The sequence below is a fragment of the Podarcis melisellensis genome (genome assembly GCF_964234715.1).
Source record: "Podarcis melisellensis genome assembly, chromosome: 12".
In the NCBI taxonomy this organism is placed as follows: Eukaryota; Metazoa; Chordata; class Lepidosauria; order Squamata; family Lacertidae; genus Podarcis; species Podarcis melisellensis.
Window position 1 is genome coordinate 38,574,592 of NC_138544.1, and position 16,670 is coordinate 38,591,261.

The window sequence follows — 16,670 nt, forward strand, 5'->3', positions numbered from 1 at the left end:
TGAGATGAGGCTTACTGTCAGAGACTGCCTCCAGGTCCCAGCTCACAGAAGACCAACGCTAGCCAGCGGAACTGTACAAAGTCTTTATTGAAGTTTAGTTCCCATTTTCAAACCCTAGCGTGCATCTCTACGTCTAGACCCTAGACCAGCAAAGCCTCATCTGAGTCTCCGCCCCCTGTACACCAGTTCAACACTCTAGCCTTACTCCACCTTCTGCGTTTCTCCTTCCGCCTCTGGGTCCTACTACCCCCCTGGGTGCCTTCCTTCCTGGACGCTTCGGATGCGGACCCCTCGGACTCCTCCCCCTCTCTTCGGCGGGCTTTGGGACCCGGCTCCCTCTCCGGGCTGCTTATGGCGCCACCCTCTTGTACATTTGAACTTGGCGCGCGCGCGCTGCCCCTGACCTTCCTTTTGACCGTTTCCTCGCTCTCTGATGCAGGCGTGGCTAACCCTGACTCCTGTCCTTCCGCTGACGGAGAGCTGCCTGCTCCCGATGCCTGGGGCTCCTCCCCCCTACTGCTCTCCGGTGGGGAAGCTGGTCCCGATTTCCAGCTGCTGCTCTCTGAGCCCTCTCTGGCCCCTCCCTCCTGGGGTGTTCCCCTTGGCAACCCCCTTGCTCTGATCACGGGAGCCCCTTTCTGTGAATCCTCTGATTCGCTGGAGAGACTTAGAGACCTCGGACGGCTATCATCGCTGACTTCTCCCTCGGATTCCTCTCCCTCGGTCTCTAATTCCTCCCTTCCCTGTCCCTCTGCTCCTGAACCCCTGACAGTATACTAAAATTTATCTTGAGTATTAAAACTAAATCCAACAGCTCTTATTAGTCACTAAGACTAATAAGATGTGCCTCTTGTCCTTTGAAAGTTAGCATTACAAACCTGAGCCACTTCTCTCTACATTCACCAAATTTATTCCATTGTGTGTAGTCTTTGCCCAATTCCATTGTGCACAGTCTTTTGGTACTATTGTATGGTACTATTATCAGGCTTCTGCACAGTGTAAGTCCCCTCACCAACTACCGTATTTGATCCCCAAACTATTTTGCCAGTCATGCCACTACCCTGATGAAAATATTAATATAGCTGTGTTACAGACACAAAAAGCACTGGATTATCAAGGCAGCAATTATCTGCACTCTTGTGTTGCATTTACAATAAATCTTGTAAGAGGAGCTCCAGTCTCTCTCTCTCTCGCGAGCGCTCTCTCTCTCTCTCTCTCTCACACACACACACACACAGACAGAAATGCAATTGCACTCTTTCCACTCAAATTGCTAATAAACACAATGTGATTTGGAGAAAATGCCTTTTCAAAGAAGACATCTATGCTAAGTGAAAGGGGGATATAGCATAAATTATCAGTTGCTCCAATTGTGTAGTTAGGCATTCACTACATGCTAGGCATATACTAAGTAGAAGGCTTTTAAATTCATGGTTTGTAAGACATGCACAGTGTTGAGCTAATTATACTTTCTGAAGATGCTCAGCACTGTAAACGACTAAGCGTTTAAGGAGTATACATCTTCCAAATTTAAACATGAACCTGCATGATTGCACATACAATTACATGAAATAACTCATTGCTAAAACAACTGTTAACACTCAGATTTGCTCAGGGAGGGCGATTTCAGACAGGTTATTGTCTTACTGCCACCATTAGGCATGGGGAACCTAGGACTATCCAGGTGTTATTGGACTCCAACTCCCATCAGTCCCAGCAAGCAATGGCATGGGTGATGGGAATTGTAGTCCAACAAATGGAGAGCCATGGACTCCATATCCTTGACTTATTAGTGACCAAACTGATTTCTGAGCTATGGATTCCTCCCTCAGCACAACTTGGCTGTTCCAGTGTATCTTCAGGAATGTATGTTTGAAGGGGTGTGTCCCCTCATCTATGTGTGTATGTCCCCCACAAAAAGATTTATCCTTCCTACAAATCAATTATGCTGATTTCACTTATCCAGGAGGCCCTATCCCTGTAAAATTCCAGAGGCAGTGGCTCATGTTCAAGCTCCAGAGCATGAACAGAATTGCAAAGTTCCAAGCCAACAAGAAAAAATAAAATCCCTGACTCTCCATAGTGAAATGAAGAACATTTTACCATCAGTTTCTTCCTTCCTCTCATATATAAGGCACAATTCTGGCACCATAAGGGACCTTCTTCAGAATATAGCTCACTGTGACAATGCGGAAGTCCATATGTGATCTATGAGCAATGGTTTATTCTACAGTTTTTCTAACAGACTGTTTATGAAGAAAGTGAATATTATTACCAGGAGTGTGTCAAAACATTCCTTGCACTTCGAGTGAGGTTCTGTGGTCTGGAGCACAATACCTTAATGCTGCAGAGCTTGATAAAGGTCTGCAAACTTTAGAGATGGCAGCAGGCTGCATACTGGGATGCCCTGACAAGTAAAGGTAAAGGGACCCCTGACCACTAGGTCGAGTCGTGGCCGACTCTGGGGTTGCGGCGCTCATCTCGCTTTATTGGCCGAGGGAGCCGGTGTACAGGTTCCAGGTCATGTGGCCAGCATGACTAAGCCGTTTCTGGCGAACCAGAGCAGCACATAGAAATGCCGTTTACCTTCCCGCCGGAGCGGTACCTATTTATCTACTTGCACTTTGACGTGCTTTCAAACTGCTAGGTGGGCAGGAGCAGGGACCGAGAAACGGGAGCTCACCCCATTGCGGGGATTCGAACCGCCGATCTTCTGATTGGCAAGTACTAGGCTCTGTGGTTTAACCCACAGTGCCACCCGTGTCCCGCCCTGACAAGTACAACCCTGTTATTGTGTATTGTGGAAAGAATAATAATAAAAAGAGCCATTTCATGATATCAGTAGTGCCAGTTTGGTGGGTGGTTCTAAAGGAGCTGGAGCTAACTAAGACGACAGGTCCCCCCCCCCCCCAAATCATCAGTAACCACAACTCATTCCACAGCAGTGAAATCCATCATTATCATCTGCTATATGAGTAGCCCCTGGGAACCTTCTTGAAATAAAAAGAAGCCAACTGTATCAGGTATTTATAATTTAAACCTTCATATTTTTACATTGATCTCCTTTGCACAGAGATGTCTATCAAGAGTTCTGCAGTTGTCACTGCTGCTGAAACTCTTACTTGGCAACAGCAATTGTTTCCGACTTTGTTCTTTGGTTTGCCAGTGCTTTGATCATTTCAATATATTCCAGGATAATTCCTCCAGAGCATTTCAGCATACGTTTTGACAAAAAGACATGCGTTCTCCTTTGAGATTAAAGGGCCTATATATTTTTTAAGCTGCACTGCTTCACACAGTGTAAATAAAAGCTATTTTACAAAAAGAGATGCAAGTCTGAATGAGTCTTCATTAATACCCTGCCCTAAAAATGTTCAAGGTGAGAACTATGCATTTAACGACAAGGCTTTGACAAGTAAAAGTTCAAATACAGATGTGCTAGACAAAAATTCTTCTCTAATCCCAGCTAGCCTGAACAGAATGGTTTTGCATTGTTTTAAAGGGTGGTCAGCTTATGCCAAAGGGACGCGGGTGGCGCTGTGGGTAAAACCTCAGTGCCTAGGACTTGCCGGTCGTATGGTTGGCGGTTCGAATCCCCGCGGCAGGGTGAGCTCCCGTTGTTTGGTCCCAGCTCCTGCCCACCTAGCAGTTTGAAAGCACTCTTAAGTGCAAGTAGATAAATAGGTACTGCTTTATAGCGGGAAGGTAAACGGTGTTTCTGTGTGCTGCGCTGGTGCTGGCTCGCCAGAGCAGCTTCGTCACGCTGGCCACGTGACCCGGAAGTGTCTTCGGACGGCGCTGGCTCACGGCCTCTAGAGCGAAATGAGCGCGCAACCCTAGAGTCGGACACGACTGGCCCATACGGGCAGGGGTACCTTTACCTTTACAGCTTATGCCAAATGTCTGGTAAAAGAGAGTTTCTGTGCTGTGAAGCCAATTTAGAGAGTCATCTCCTACTCAGTTTAAGCTTTGTGTATAGAGGGCCTCATTAAATTATTTCTAGATCAGCCCTGAGAAGATGCGTTTGGCAAGACAGTGATCTGTCAGGTGTGAAAAAGCAGATCATTATGTTTTCAATGTTCAGGTTCATTCAATGTTACAGGTTGTAGCCAGGGGGTACAGAAATCTCAATAATCTTGGCTATGCCACAACACTAATTACAAAAGTCTGCTAGCTGTTCTGCTGCCCACAGCTCAGCCATTGCACACAGAGCAAGATCAGAAGCTGTAACCCAGCAATTCTGGAAGCCAACTTGGCTGATGGGATGAGCAGGAACTAAGCAACAACCCCATCCACGCCCCTACACAAGTAAGGCTTGAGTGGGGAGTTGCTGAACACCCAATCCTCGTCACCACTGCAACCCCTGTTGAAGGGTAGAGTGTCAATACCTTAAACCAGAGGTGGGGGAACTCTTTTCAACCCAAGGTCCACATTACATTCTAGGCAACCTCCCAAGGGCCACATAGAAATACTGGCCACAGACCAAAGTGGGTAGAGTTACAAATATTTCACCTCTATACAAAGAGGCCTGTTTCTACACACACCCTGTCTCCATCCAGCCAAGCAAGAGGCATTAGCAGAGTTCAAGGACGCATTCTAGTCAAACAAACAGAAAACCTTGGGGTGCAAGGGAAGGCCTGTGGAGAATTCCCAAGGCAGAGAATATAACATAAGAACATCAAAAGATCCCTTCTGGATCAGGCCAAGGTCTTATCTAGTCCAGCATCCTGTTCTCACACACTGGCTCACCAGGTGCCTATGGGATAAACCTCAAGGAGGACCTGAGTATTAAGTAGTGTGTTGACAAAGAAAATGCACAGATCTCTCCAAGTGGTTCTTTATAGTAAGCTGGAACTGAACTGAACAGCTCAGCCGGCCTGCTTTTATAGGCAGTCGGCTGTCAACATTGTAACAACACCCCAGGGTTTCCCACCTAAATTAACTGACGTGGACCTGAGTGAAAACTATACAGTGGTACCTCGGGTTAAGTACTTAATTCGTTCCGGAGGTCTGTACTTAACCTGAAACTGTTCTTAACCTGAAGCACCACTTTAGCTAAGGGGGCCCCCTGCTGCTGCCGCGCCGCTGGAGCCCGATTTCTGTTCTTATCCTGAAGCAAAGTTCTTAACCTGAAGCACTATTTCTAGGTTAGCGGAGTGTGCAACCTGAAGTGTATGTAACCTGAAGCGTATGTAACCCGAGGTACCACTGTATACACTATACCCCTGGTGGCCAGGGTGAGCACTTCAATACATAACACTGAGCACAAGAGCCCTTTCCTGCAATTGGTATTCAGAAGGATTGCTGCCTCTGATCACAGCCTGGAGGGTTGCAATTGGTACCTGAGCCCCAGGTTTCCTAACCCTGCCTTAAAGAAGATTAAAGTCCATTTGCACATTACTTTAGAGCAGTAGCTAAAATGCACACCACTCAACCCTATAGGCCAGAAGGAGTTTTGTGAGGAGTTAAGAGGGAATAACGTCTTTAGATGGTTAGAATGTTGGACTAGGATTTGGGAGAACAGGGTTCAAATCCCAATTCAGCCATGAAATCTCACTGGGTGACCTTGGACCAATCACTACTACCTCTCTGCCTGCCCCACCTTACAGGGATGTTGTGGGGATGAAATGGGGGGGGGGGGAATTAGAACCATTTATACCGCCTTGTGATCCTTGAAAGATAAAGGTAGCCTATAAATGGAATAAATAAAAATGAGCAGTCCTGTGACTGGCCCACAGTCACCAGCTGAGCTACATGGCTGAGTGTAGATCTCTTCCAGGGTAACAAATAAGAAACTGTGGCATTTAATGCCACTTCCCCATTACTTTTAGCCATTTGCATACATCTTTTTCTGGGACTTCACTGCTGTGTCAATGTTCTTTAGTCGCAGAAACTGCTAAAGGTGTCAAGGCTAAAATGTTATGCATGCTTACTAGGTAATGCTCCACTCTGAACTTACCTTCAAGTAAATGTGCAAGCAGAGGCCATACAAGTCTTAGGTTTCCTGACTGTATCTACAAAGCTGTTTCTATATATACATGCTAGATCACTACTACAGTACTTCTACTGTAGCTACAATGGTGACATAGGTAAAGGTAAAGGGACCCCTGACCATTAGATCCAGTTGTGACCGACTCTGGGGTTGCGGCGCTCATCTCACTTTACTGGCCGAGGGAGCTGGCGTACAGATTCTGGGTCATGTGGCCAGCATGACTAAGCTGCTTCTGGCGAAACAGAGCAGCACACCGAAACGCCGTTTACCTTCCCCCCGGAGCGGTACCTATTTATCTACTTGCACTTTGATGTGCTTTCGAACTGCTAGGTTGGCAGGAGCAAGGACCGAGCAACGGGAGCTCACCCCGTCGCGGGGATTTGAACCGCCAACCTTCTGATTGGTAAGTCCTAGGCTCTGTGGTTTAACCTACAGGGCCACTTGCGTCCCTACAATGGTGACATAGACCACAGTAAAACATTTCACGACTCCTAAATCATCGGTTTAAAAGCTTGATATGTAAGGAAGGCATATATGTACATTTAAAAAAAAGAAGATTCAAATTCTCATTTTTAACAACTACAATTTAGGTCCAACAGCAGAAAAGGGTTTTCACAACACCCAGGACAAAAGACAAAACTGACCAAATCTTACCAGGAAGAAACAAGACGAAAACAGACTCCCCTATATTTTTAAAGGAGACGTACATGCTAAGAATGCAGCCCACCCACGTTAAAACATACAGTGAGTAGCAGTTCGCTCCGTGAGAAATGAACTGGGTCACTTGTAAGCAAGATAATCCAGCAAAACCTGTTCGTAGAAAAATAGTTGCAAGCCCCTCCTCTGCCATTCCAGTAGCCAATGAATCAAGAATAGTCACACAATAACGGTAAATTTAGACACACACACACACCCCAAAGTCCTGCCATGTTTCCTATGCATGCTGACTTTGGGGCAGGGGAAAGTGGTGGAAGGGAAACACTAGCATGAAGCTGAAAAAGGAATGTGGGGCAACTCCACCTTAAAATTCAACTGAAATCAGCACCACTTACATGTAGTCAGGAATGAAGTATAACAAGCTAAAAAGGAAGCTGTCCTACAGAAAAAAAAGGATGCAATGGAAAGGAAAGGCTGCTAAGTTATTAACAGATGCGGGGGGGGGACGGGGGACGGACGACACGTGGTAGAAGAAAAAGAGGAGAGAGTCAACTGAAGTTGGCTGCAGCAGCAGATGGATTAGAACTATGTTTTATTTTTAGTCTGCAGATATAAACCACAGGTTTTTTTCAAATAAAAAATACACTGCAATTAAGTTTAAAATGTGGATTGTTTAACATAAATAGGCTTTTAATGCAGCTATCAGGACTCCTGGGACTATTAAATCTACGAGGCAAGCATAGTGCCCTTTAGCATATTTATTAGTAAACTTGTGCATGCCTGAAACGGAACTAAAAACAGAACGCATTCAATATGTTCAAGTGTTTCCTATTCCTCAGTTGGGCAATGCTTACTGAAGCAGAGATTTGAGGGAAGGAAAGACGAAAGACACGATAAACACTGTTTATGCTTTGCTGAACTCCCCAAAACACCCCCCCCCCAAAAGAAGGGACAGTCGCCACCTTTAGAGGCAATTCAAAAAAATGAAACTGAGAGGAGCATCTTTCCAAACATGACTAAGACACCTTCTGGCCCTATTTCTTAGCCATTGATGAAGAGATTGACATTTGCTCTGTCTTGCCTTTCAGAAGGTGGGGGTTTACTTGTTTTTAGGAGAACAAGTCCAGGGCAGGATGATGTGTTTGGGATAAATCAACTGCATCTCAGTTATGGACTGGCATCTGTCCTCAGGCTCCCTTGAACTGGCTACGCGAACTGATAAGAAATGTAACCTTAAGAACTGGCACTTTTGCTTTTCCTCCTCCCTCACCATTCCTATCTTCTTTTGTGTCGTGTATTTTAGATTGCAAGCCTGACGGCAAAACCCAGTGTGCTTTTTATTGATCTGTAAGCTGCTCTAGGAGCCTTTTCTTCAAAAGAGGGCAAAAATGCCTTACATAGATAGATAAAGCCAAAAAGTACTTAAAAAACAGGCATTCCTTATGTGTATTCCTTCCATATATATTTCAGATTGCAATAAAATCACTGCTTCCTGTATGGCTAATACATTGTATATGACCCTAATGATTGACATATAGTTGCTTTTTGGAATACAATGGTTGAAGTCATGCTATCTTATCTAAAGCCATGTTGTTTAATCCAGATGTAGCTGTGATCACTAAGGACTCATTTACATGGAACTGCAAAGTCAAATATGTGTCTGCTTTATCCTATGCACACATTCCGGAGAACCAGCCACACTTCTAGCTGCCTGACATGTGTTCCTGCAAGATATGCTGCTAAATTAGTATGCCATAGATACATATACAGTGATTCCTATTATTTTGCCTCTACTATGGCAAAAATAGGTATATTTCACACATCAACAACTGGGTCACAAATAGTTGTTTCAAGTTAATATCAGACGCTATTTCTGTAATTGTCAACTTTTAATTGTTCTGATTGTAATGTGATACACATATATCCATTTTAACTAGAATAGTAATGTTGAATTTGATGTTTTCATTTGTTAAAGTCAGGCACCTAAAAACTTCTAGGGTAAGTGCTAGATCTAACGTTAGCCTGCACTGCTTAACCAAATTTATATGGGTAAGGAGTTGACAGCAGCCATATTGACTGCCATTCATGGTATTAGGGTGAAAGCTAAAGTATCATGTGGGCACAGAAAAAAATTGGACAGAGGAGGTTGAAAGACAAAACACTCAAGCAAATAAATTTTGATGCTATTATGAGGGGAATCTTCCCAACTATAGCAAGCCAGCTACCGTTACTGATTTTATTAAGAACATTTTATACCCAGCCCTATCACTTGGTTCCTAGGTAGGTTAAATTAACATTTAAAACAACCCAAACAAAATAAGAGCAGATTGTAATATAAATGAAATACTCCAACACACCAATTGCAGCAGCTGGTTAACATCCCATAAATGACTGGGCAAACAGACAAGTGTTAATCTGGCACCAAAATGCTATCAATGTTGGTGCCAGCTGTACTTCCGGGGGGAGAATTCCATAATTGAGGCATCATCACCAAAATCTTGGTGCCACCACTTAAAGTTTTCCTCTGGTGCTGAAAAACTAGATGGGACGCTTTCAAAGGACCTGAGCAGGCTGATATTTCAGGATGGGATGCAGACTTCAAAAATGTCTAGAGTTGTTTGTTTTAATGTAACAAAGGTAAAGGTAAAGGGCCCCTGACAGTTAAGTCCAGTCGCGAACGACTCTGGGTTTGCGGCGCTCATCTCGCTTTATTGGCCGAGGGAGCCGGCATTTGTCTACAAACAGTGGCCAGCATGACTAAGCCGCTTCTGGCAAAACCAGAGCAGCGCACGGAAACGCTGTTTACCTTCCCACCGGAGTACCTGTTTATCTACTTGCACTTTGACGTGCTTTCAAACTGCTAGTCTCTGCCACTAATAATGTTTAAAATTTATGTACCAAAGTGTTGATTCAACTGAAAATACAGTGGCAAACCAACTCTAGTTAAAAACCTCTGTTTCCTGCATTATAAAAACTTCAATCAATGTGTTTTTCCTCACAAGCCCACCCCCTTGAAACAAGAAATTAATTACCTGGTGATATTTCTTCAGTATATTGTGCATTTCTGCTACATCTTCACTTGTTATGGTTTTGATGACGTATCTTTTGTCGTAAGAGGTGTGAAATCGGGCGCCACTCCGTGCTTGGGAATCATTAGCAAGGGGACAACTTCTTGTCAGAGAATTCTGTCATGTTAAAAAAGGAGGAAAGCATCAGAACAAGACGTTAATTAAAACGCAAGATGTCTAGCTGGATCATACCATTGTCAAAACATGGGCACCTGGGGAAAAGGCTAAGGTGGGGAATCAATTTAGCAGTACTGTAATATCCTTAAAGCAGAACTATTATGGTACAAAAAACCCTTGGGAAAGGTGGTTTACTAGCAGCAGATTTAAATCAGGACTGCACTGAACGTTCAGAAAGGACTTTGCTGATGGGGGACGGGGGAGAGAAATGTTTCCATAGAAGACCTCCAGAAGTTTACTTTCGTGCCAGTTTGTCAGGAAAAAAGTAGCAAAGCAAACTGGTGCTCCAGAATGATACTGGGATGGTGGAGAGGGGAAGAATGCTCTAAGGGTAGATACCAGCTACACAAACACTGTTTTTGTGCCACTCCAGAAAACAGTTGCCCAGGGGGGCTTTATTTTGCAGTGCAGAGTCTTGACAAAATGCCTTTTTGCCTCAACTCCAGCTTAAATTCACTAGCTAATGTCATGACCTACATGCCAAGAGTTAAGTGAACTGAAGTGCCTTTTGTTCTGCATTGCCGCATCCAAACAAGATTTGTTTCTCGAATTTTCTTCCAAGACAACACTATTTAATCAATCCTTGCGGTTGCTAGAATGAAAAAAGTTTAAGCGTTTCTGAAATTTACCCACTGCCACCTGCCTGCTACATTACTGGCAATGAACAGATATCTCCCCCTCTCGTCATATATAATGCAAGCTGAAATTTAATATATGCTTTTTAAAAAGCACAAAAGCAAGCATTGGATAAACAAATGCGCTGGTTTTTCTGCAAGACAGTCATTTTCAATACAATACAATACAGGTTCGAGCTTTGCAATTTAATACTGTGCTAGTCAAATGGTGCTAGTCTCAGCAAGTATCTCATCTTGGTATATTTTAAGAGCAAGAATTACAACAGCAGCACAGCGCAATGCATTTTATTTTCTCAATGCATCACTTTGTCCAAAGCAGCATCATTCTGAAAGAATGAGGACGTGTTGAAAAAGGAGGTTTATTCCATCACAACATGGTGCCAAGAGTGTAGGCTCAGTTTTTAAAAAACTGAATCTTTATTTACATGTAGATCCCTTCACTGGTGCTGTTATCATTAAATATGCAATAATCTGCATTCCAGGAAGAAGTCGGAATGGCTTAAGTAAGCAACATGAAACAATAAAAAATAATCGATAGGCACAGCAAAGAGGCTATCAGTATCAACTAATAATTTACTATAGGAGCCACTAACAAACACTCTTATAGATTTTATAAGTAGCAAGAGCCACAAGCCTGAAAATTGTTCTAGTCCCCACCCCAAAAACGATCACCACCACCAGCAAGAACCACATGTATATATATACAAGGATAGCAGTGACCTAAGATAAACGTGGCTAGCTGGCAAAATTATCTACTATTTATATTCAGTATCACCATCCTGTGTACCTATGACACCAGAGGAAGCCTAGGACCCTAGCTGATTGGTCACTTGCTGTCCCCACCCCCACTCCCTTGAAGACAATACAGAAATGGTTCATTATGAACATGCTTTTGCCTTAGCTTTTGCCTGGGGAAGCTCCAGGGGGAAAACCCACTATACCACTGACATTTAGTACATTTCCAAGCACAATTCGAAGTGTCGTTGCTCACCTTTCAAGCCCTAAACGGCCTCGACTCAGTATACCAGAAGGCGCGTCTCCACCCCCTTTGTTCAGTCCAGACACTGAGGTCCAGCTCCAAGGGCCTTCTGGCGGTTCCCTCACTGCGAGAAGCGAAGTTACAGGGAACCAGGCAGAGGGCCTTCCTGGTAGTGGCACCCGCCTGGTGGAACGCCCTCCCATCAGATGTCAAAGAAATAAAGAACTATCTGACTTTTAGAAGGCATCTGTAGGCAGTCCTGTTTAGGGAAGTTTTCAATGTTTGATATTTTATCGTGTTTGTGATATTCTGCTGGGAGCCGCCCAGAGTGGCTGGGAAGACCTGGCCAGATGGGCGGGGTAAAAATAATAAATTAGTATTATTATGCTTTCATCTGCCAATTAGTACAACTAATTCTAGGATCTACAGCAAGTGTAGGATTGAGTTACAATATACGGTTTAATTTATTTCAGGGGTGACCTATTATTTCTCACTTACTTTACCCTTGGACAACAAATAATAAAATATCCTGGATTGAAAGATTCTGGTTGATTAACTTTGATCCAGATCCAGATCTGTCTCATCCATATGCCTAACCAGCCTGGGTCCATGTTACAGGTTTGGAAGGAGAGAACAAGAACAGAACAACTGAGACCTGTGGGGCTTGAGAATCTCCACTTCCTTACTTTCAGGAAATCTTGCAGCTCTTTGGTTTCAAAGTCAGGGAGATCAGAAGTGGTGATGACAGCTGATTATTAAAGACATGCAGGCCCCATGGAAGCACTTTCCAATTAGGCATAGATACCTATCATCCCTCACAAATCTCTATTTTTCTAGATCTATCAATAAACTAGGAATCAATCTTTTGCCTAAAGATCAATGCCTATAATACAGAACCATTTAATAACATATTCCAAAAAGCACAGAACAGTCAATCACCAGAGTATATAATGTTAGCAATTCCACAAATAGTCATGATGTATTAACCACAGGAATCCTGGAAATCCAGTTCTTTTTTAAAAACAACAACAAAAACATGTATTATGATGTTTCCCCCCCATGCTGATTTCAATATGTCATTTGGGACTGCTTTAGTCCTCAAATTATAGCTAAATGAAATTATTCCCTACAGAAAAATCAAAAGAAGATGAAGTGTCTCATCAAAACTCTTAAACCAGGGCTCAGCAAACTTTTTCAGCAGGGGGCCAGTCCACTGTCCCTCAGTCCTTGTGGAGGGCTGTACTATATATTTTTGGGGGGGGATGAACGAATTCCTATGCCCCACAAATAACCCAAAGATGCATTTTAAATAAAAGCAGACACTCTACTCATGTAAAAACAAACTGATTCGCAGACCGTCCACGGGCCTTAGTTTGCTTACTCATGTCTTAAACTGACCATCAGTTAAACATACTTGGGATGTGAACTGTCATATCATGAGAATTTTCCCATGGGTTTTCTATAAAACATACTTCTTATCTTGCCAACTTTGACCAACACATCTAATAAGTTCTTTCTCCTAATTCATACTGAAGCTAATATTCTGGTGTCCATCAAACCACTACAAAAATCCATTTGTGTCTTCTATATATGAAGGTTTTGACATCCAGATCAAAATGTCATCTTTCATAACATCACCTTGGAAACAAAAATTATTCCACAAATTTGAAGGCTTGAGTATATCCAACTGATGGCTTGAAATTGGCACAGGAAAAAGCATCTAGACAAGATACAACGTATTGTGGCAGCAATCTGGTGGCCAAACACCTTTTTAAAAACATAAAAAACTTGATACCTTGCTTTATCCATCAGTTTCACTTAAACAACCTGAACCCCCCCTCTCGAAAGAACCCCAAAGTTGACACTTCAACTTTTCTAGGCAGTTACGGCCACTTAACGTTTCTTATAAAAGTCTCAATAAGTTGGTTCATTAGCCGCAAAGTAGATCACAAGACAGCAATTCTGCACAACCTATAAAGGTACAGTAATGCAGTTTTAAAAGAAATTGGTCACTAGGCATTTTCACTAGAAAAACAAGGCATTTCAAAATCTGGAGGGAGGGGGACCGATCTTCTCCCACATGAGATCTATATGGCCAATACTTTTCCTGACTTTGCATTGCCTAGTATCTCAGAATCCATTTCCACAAGTTCTAAGGTAGAAAATGCCTTCCCCTGCTGCCCAAGGACATCTTAGCCAGAACAAAGAAACCATAGGTGGGCATTTTGTTCCATTGCAGGAACTTTCATCTGAAGTCAAATTGGAAGCCATGCTCTGAAAATTCTGGGGTCTCAGCTTTTCAAAGGAAAGGCCTTTGCTATCTGCCAAGACTGTTGGGCCTACAAGCAACCCTATTCTGACACATCTGGTCTAAGGCCAGGCTGGGCAGAGCAATTGAGAGATCGTCTAGAACAGGGGAATTTCTTCTCAGGATTAACTTTTAAAGGGGGCGGGGAGAGAAGGGAGAGGGTAGATTCCAGAACAGGTCACTGGTCTTAGATACGATGCCAAATGGAGACAGGAAAAAAGAACAATGGCCAAAACTGGTTAAGAAAAACAGTATGTAAGGTATTGATGGCAAGCTTTGTTGGGGGACTTAGAATAGTGGGACCACGTGTTGCGATTTCTGCATCGTAGGGGGATGGACTAGATGACCCCCAGGATCCCTCCCAACTCAACAATTCTATGATTCCTAAGAGAACATCACCATCATCACCCACCTGCAAATGCATTACCAGCCCAAGTTCAACCCACACTAAAGGTTCAGACTTGGCTATCCTCTTTTGCAGGTTTTCACTACTAATTTCTGTGTGTGTGTGTGTCAGAAGCAGAAGAGGTAATTTAGTGAGAAGGAAGAGACTGTGACAGTGAGCAGTGCAGAATTGGGGCAGAAGGTAGAGAGGAGGGGGGCAAGAGGCAGGGATAAAGCAGACTGCTGAAGAAACCAGGGAGTCTCCCCCTCCTGCTGCAACCAGCTCCCCTCCCACCTGGTCTCCCAGGGCCCAAAGAGGTATGTAAAGGGTGGAGCAAAGGCAGGCAAGATGACAGAGCATCAGACTGCTTAAGAAGGAACCAAGGGAGGAGACATAGGGAGCTATGGGAAGGCGAAGACCTTCAGTCCTCCACAACTGCCTCATAGGGGCAAGTTCTACTGGGAAGAGTTGCCTGGCCTCTTTGAATAAAGAGTTAATTTCGCTGAAGCCATGTGAGTATTCCTCACCTTCTCCTGGCACCCATCTCTGGCACTAACTCATTAAGTAGTGGGGCCATCATAAAAGCTAAGGGGACAAGACCTACCCTGCCCCCTCATAATGGCGACTACTTGCAGATATTGAATGTAGTTGAGAGACATGCCAGCTGATTTCAAACCCACGACTATATCTATCCAATGGCTGCAACCTTCTTAGCAACCTTTGCTTGAAAATGTCACGATGTATTTGCCGAAGTCAATAAAAAGATTTTCCATGTGCACTGAGAACAGCCGAGCAAAAGCATTTGCTGAAGGTCATGAAATTTAAACTGACCTTTAACACTTACAACTTCAAACAAACCAAAACAGATGTCCCATGCCAGAGGCAGTACAGGCACTTGTTAGATCCAATGCATTATATGCCTGATGAAGCCAAAAAGGTCCAGCTTATTTTTTCCAAAGAAATTTACAGCTTCTTTCCAACAGGTTTTGTTTTTTTAAAAAAATATCTTTATTTGTTTTTAATTATTATTATTTAGTAATATTCTTGTATCTGCCTCTTCCTCTCTTAAGAGTCCAGGCAAAATTACGGTCTTAAAATCAACAGAGCAGAAAGGTTAGTGCGGCAGGCGATGGCAATTGTTCTGTTCAGTTCTATGTGCTTTGTGTTAAAGGCCCAATCACTGAGGGAAAAACCAAGAACTGGGGCGCTGCCACAGAAAAGGCCCAGCTCCGTGCCACCATCCCATGGGCCATGTCTTACAGGGTGAGCAGGAGCAGGTTTTCCCATGCCGATTGCAAGGCCAGTAAAAATTGCAAGGTGCTCTTTTAGATACTGGATCCGAAGACACTTAGGGCTTTGCAAGCTAATACCAACACCTTGAATTGGGCTCAATATCTCATATCAGCATTGTAGTGCTTTAAGGATTGATGACATAAAACCCCATTTCATCCCACATATAATGATAGTTTGGTTGGTTGTAAGGCACTGTGGGTTGTCCCAAGCAAGATAAAGTGACTAACAAATTCAATATAACAACAACAACAACGATGATGATGATGATGATGATGCAAGATGTAGTAGAGTGACATAGTCCTCCAGGAAATTATTAGATCATGAATCACTGATGTCAGGTAATCCCAGACCAGGAACATCAATAGTTGGCAAACCAGGTAGAGGTGGGCATGAGAATGCAGTCACTGAGGCTACTTGGATTTCAGGCAACCATTTGAAATAGAGGAATGTCACCTGTTCCTTCATGTGGAGTCCTACCCCATTCAGAACATATTGTCTACTCAATTCGCACACTCAGGAACTACTTACCTGCAACACCCGCCTTATCAAGATTCGGATTCAGCCCTCATCTATTCCATTGCACAATTTCCCATGATTCAGACTGAGTAAAGGGTGCGCTTGGAAGCACCTGCATATGGGTGGCACTGCACTCTGAATTCCCAGATGACTCCTCAGCAGTGATTTAGAGACAAAGTGGAACCCCTAAAGAACTGCCATGAGGCCATGCAGAAGCCCCGCAATGCTACCTCCTTACGAAAAATCAATGGGAAAACATTCCCCACATCTCTCTCCCAATACAGGTCCCAATCAGGACAACCATGGCTGTTTCAGTGCCATACCGAGGCCTGAAGCCGGATTAAAATGCATCTAGATTAGGGGTGGTGAAACTGAGGCCCGGAGGCCACTTACAGTCCTTCAACGGCCCTCCACATCCCTCAATGGCCCTAATCTGCACCCTAAGATTCTTGCCAGGCTGAAGTGAGCTTTTGAACTCTGATAATGCCTCGTTTGTTTGGAGGATAGAGAGGTGGGTGAACCTGTATAGAAACTAGCCTATTGTATAAAGTAAAATTCAGATTTGCCGCACAGCCCACTTTTGGCTCTGGCTGCTATTGGCATGCGGCTGGCTCTCAGGAGGTTATCCAGAAGGGAACATGGAGCTCAGCCTGGAAAATG

General features: G+C 43.7%; 1 protein-coding gene across 3 annotated transcripts in view; it reads right to left on the reverse strand.

Moving 5' to 3' along the window:
- PIP4K2A (phosphatidylinositol-5-phosphate 4-kinase type 2 alpha) overlaps nucleotides 1–16,670 on the reverse strand; it is a 190,482-nt gene that overhangs the window by 22,441 nt on the left and 151,371 nt on the right. For all 3 annotated transcript variants that reach the window (XM_081882620.1, XM_081882619.1, XM_081882618.1), the window contains one exon: nucleotides 9,682–9,834. In XM_081882620.1, the coding sequence (XP_081738746.1) occupies nucleotides 9,682–9,834 (153 nt within the window). The remainder of the gene's footprint in view (nucleotides 1–9,681; nucleotides 9,835–16,670) is intronic.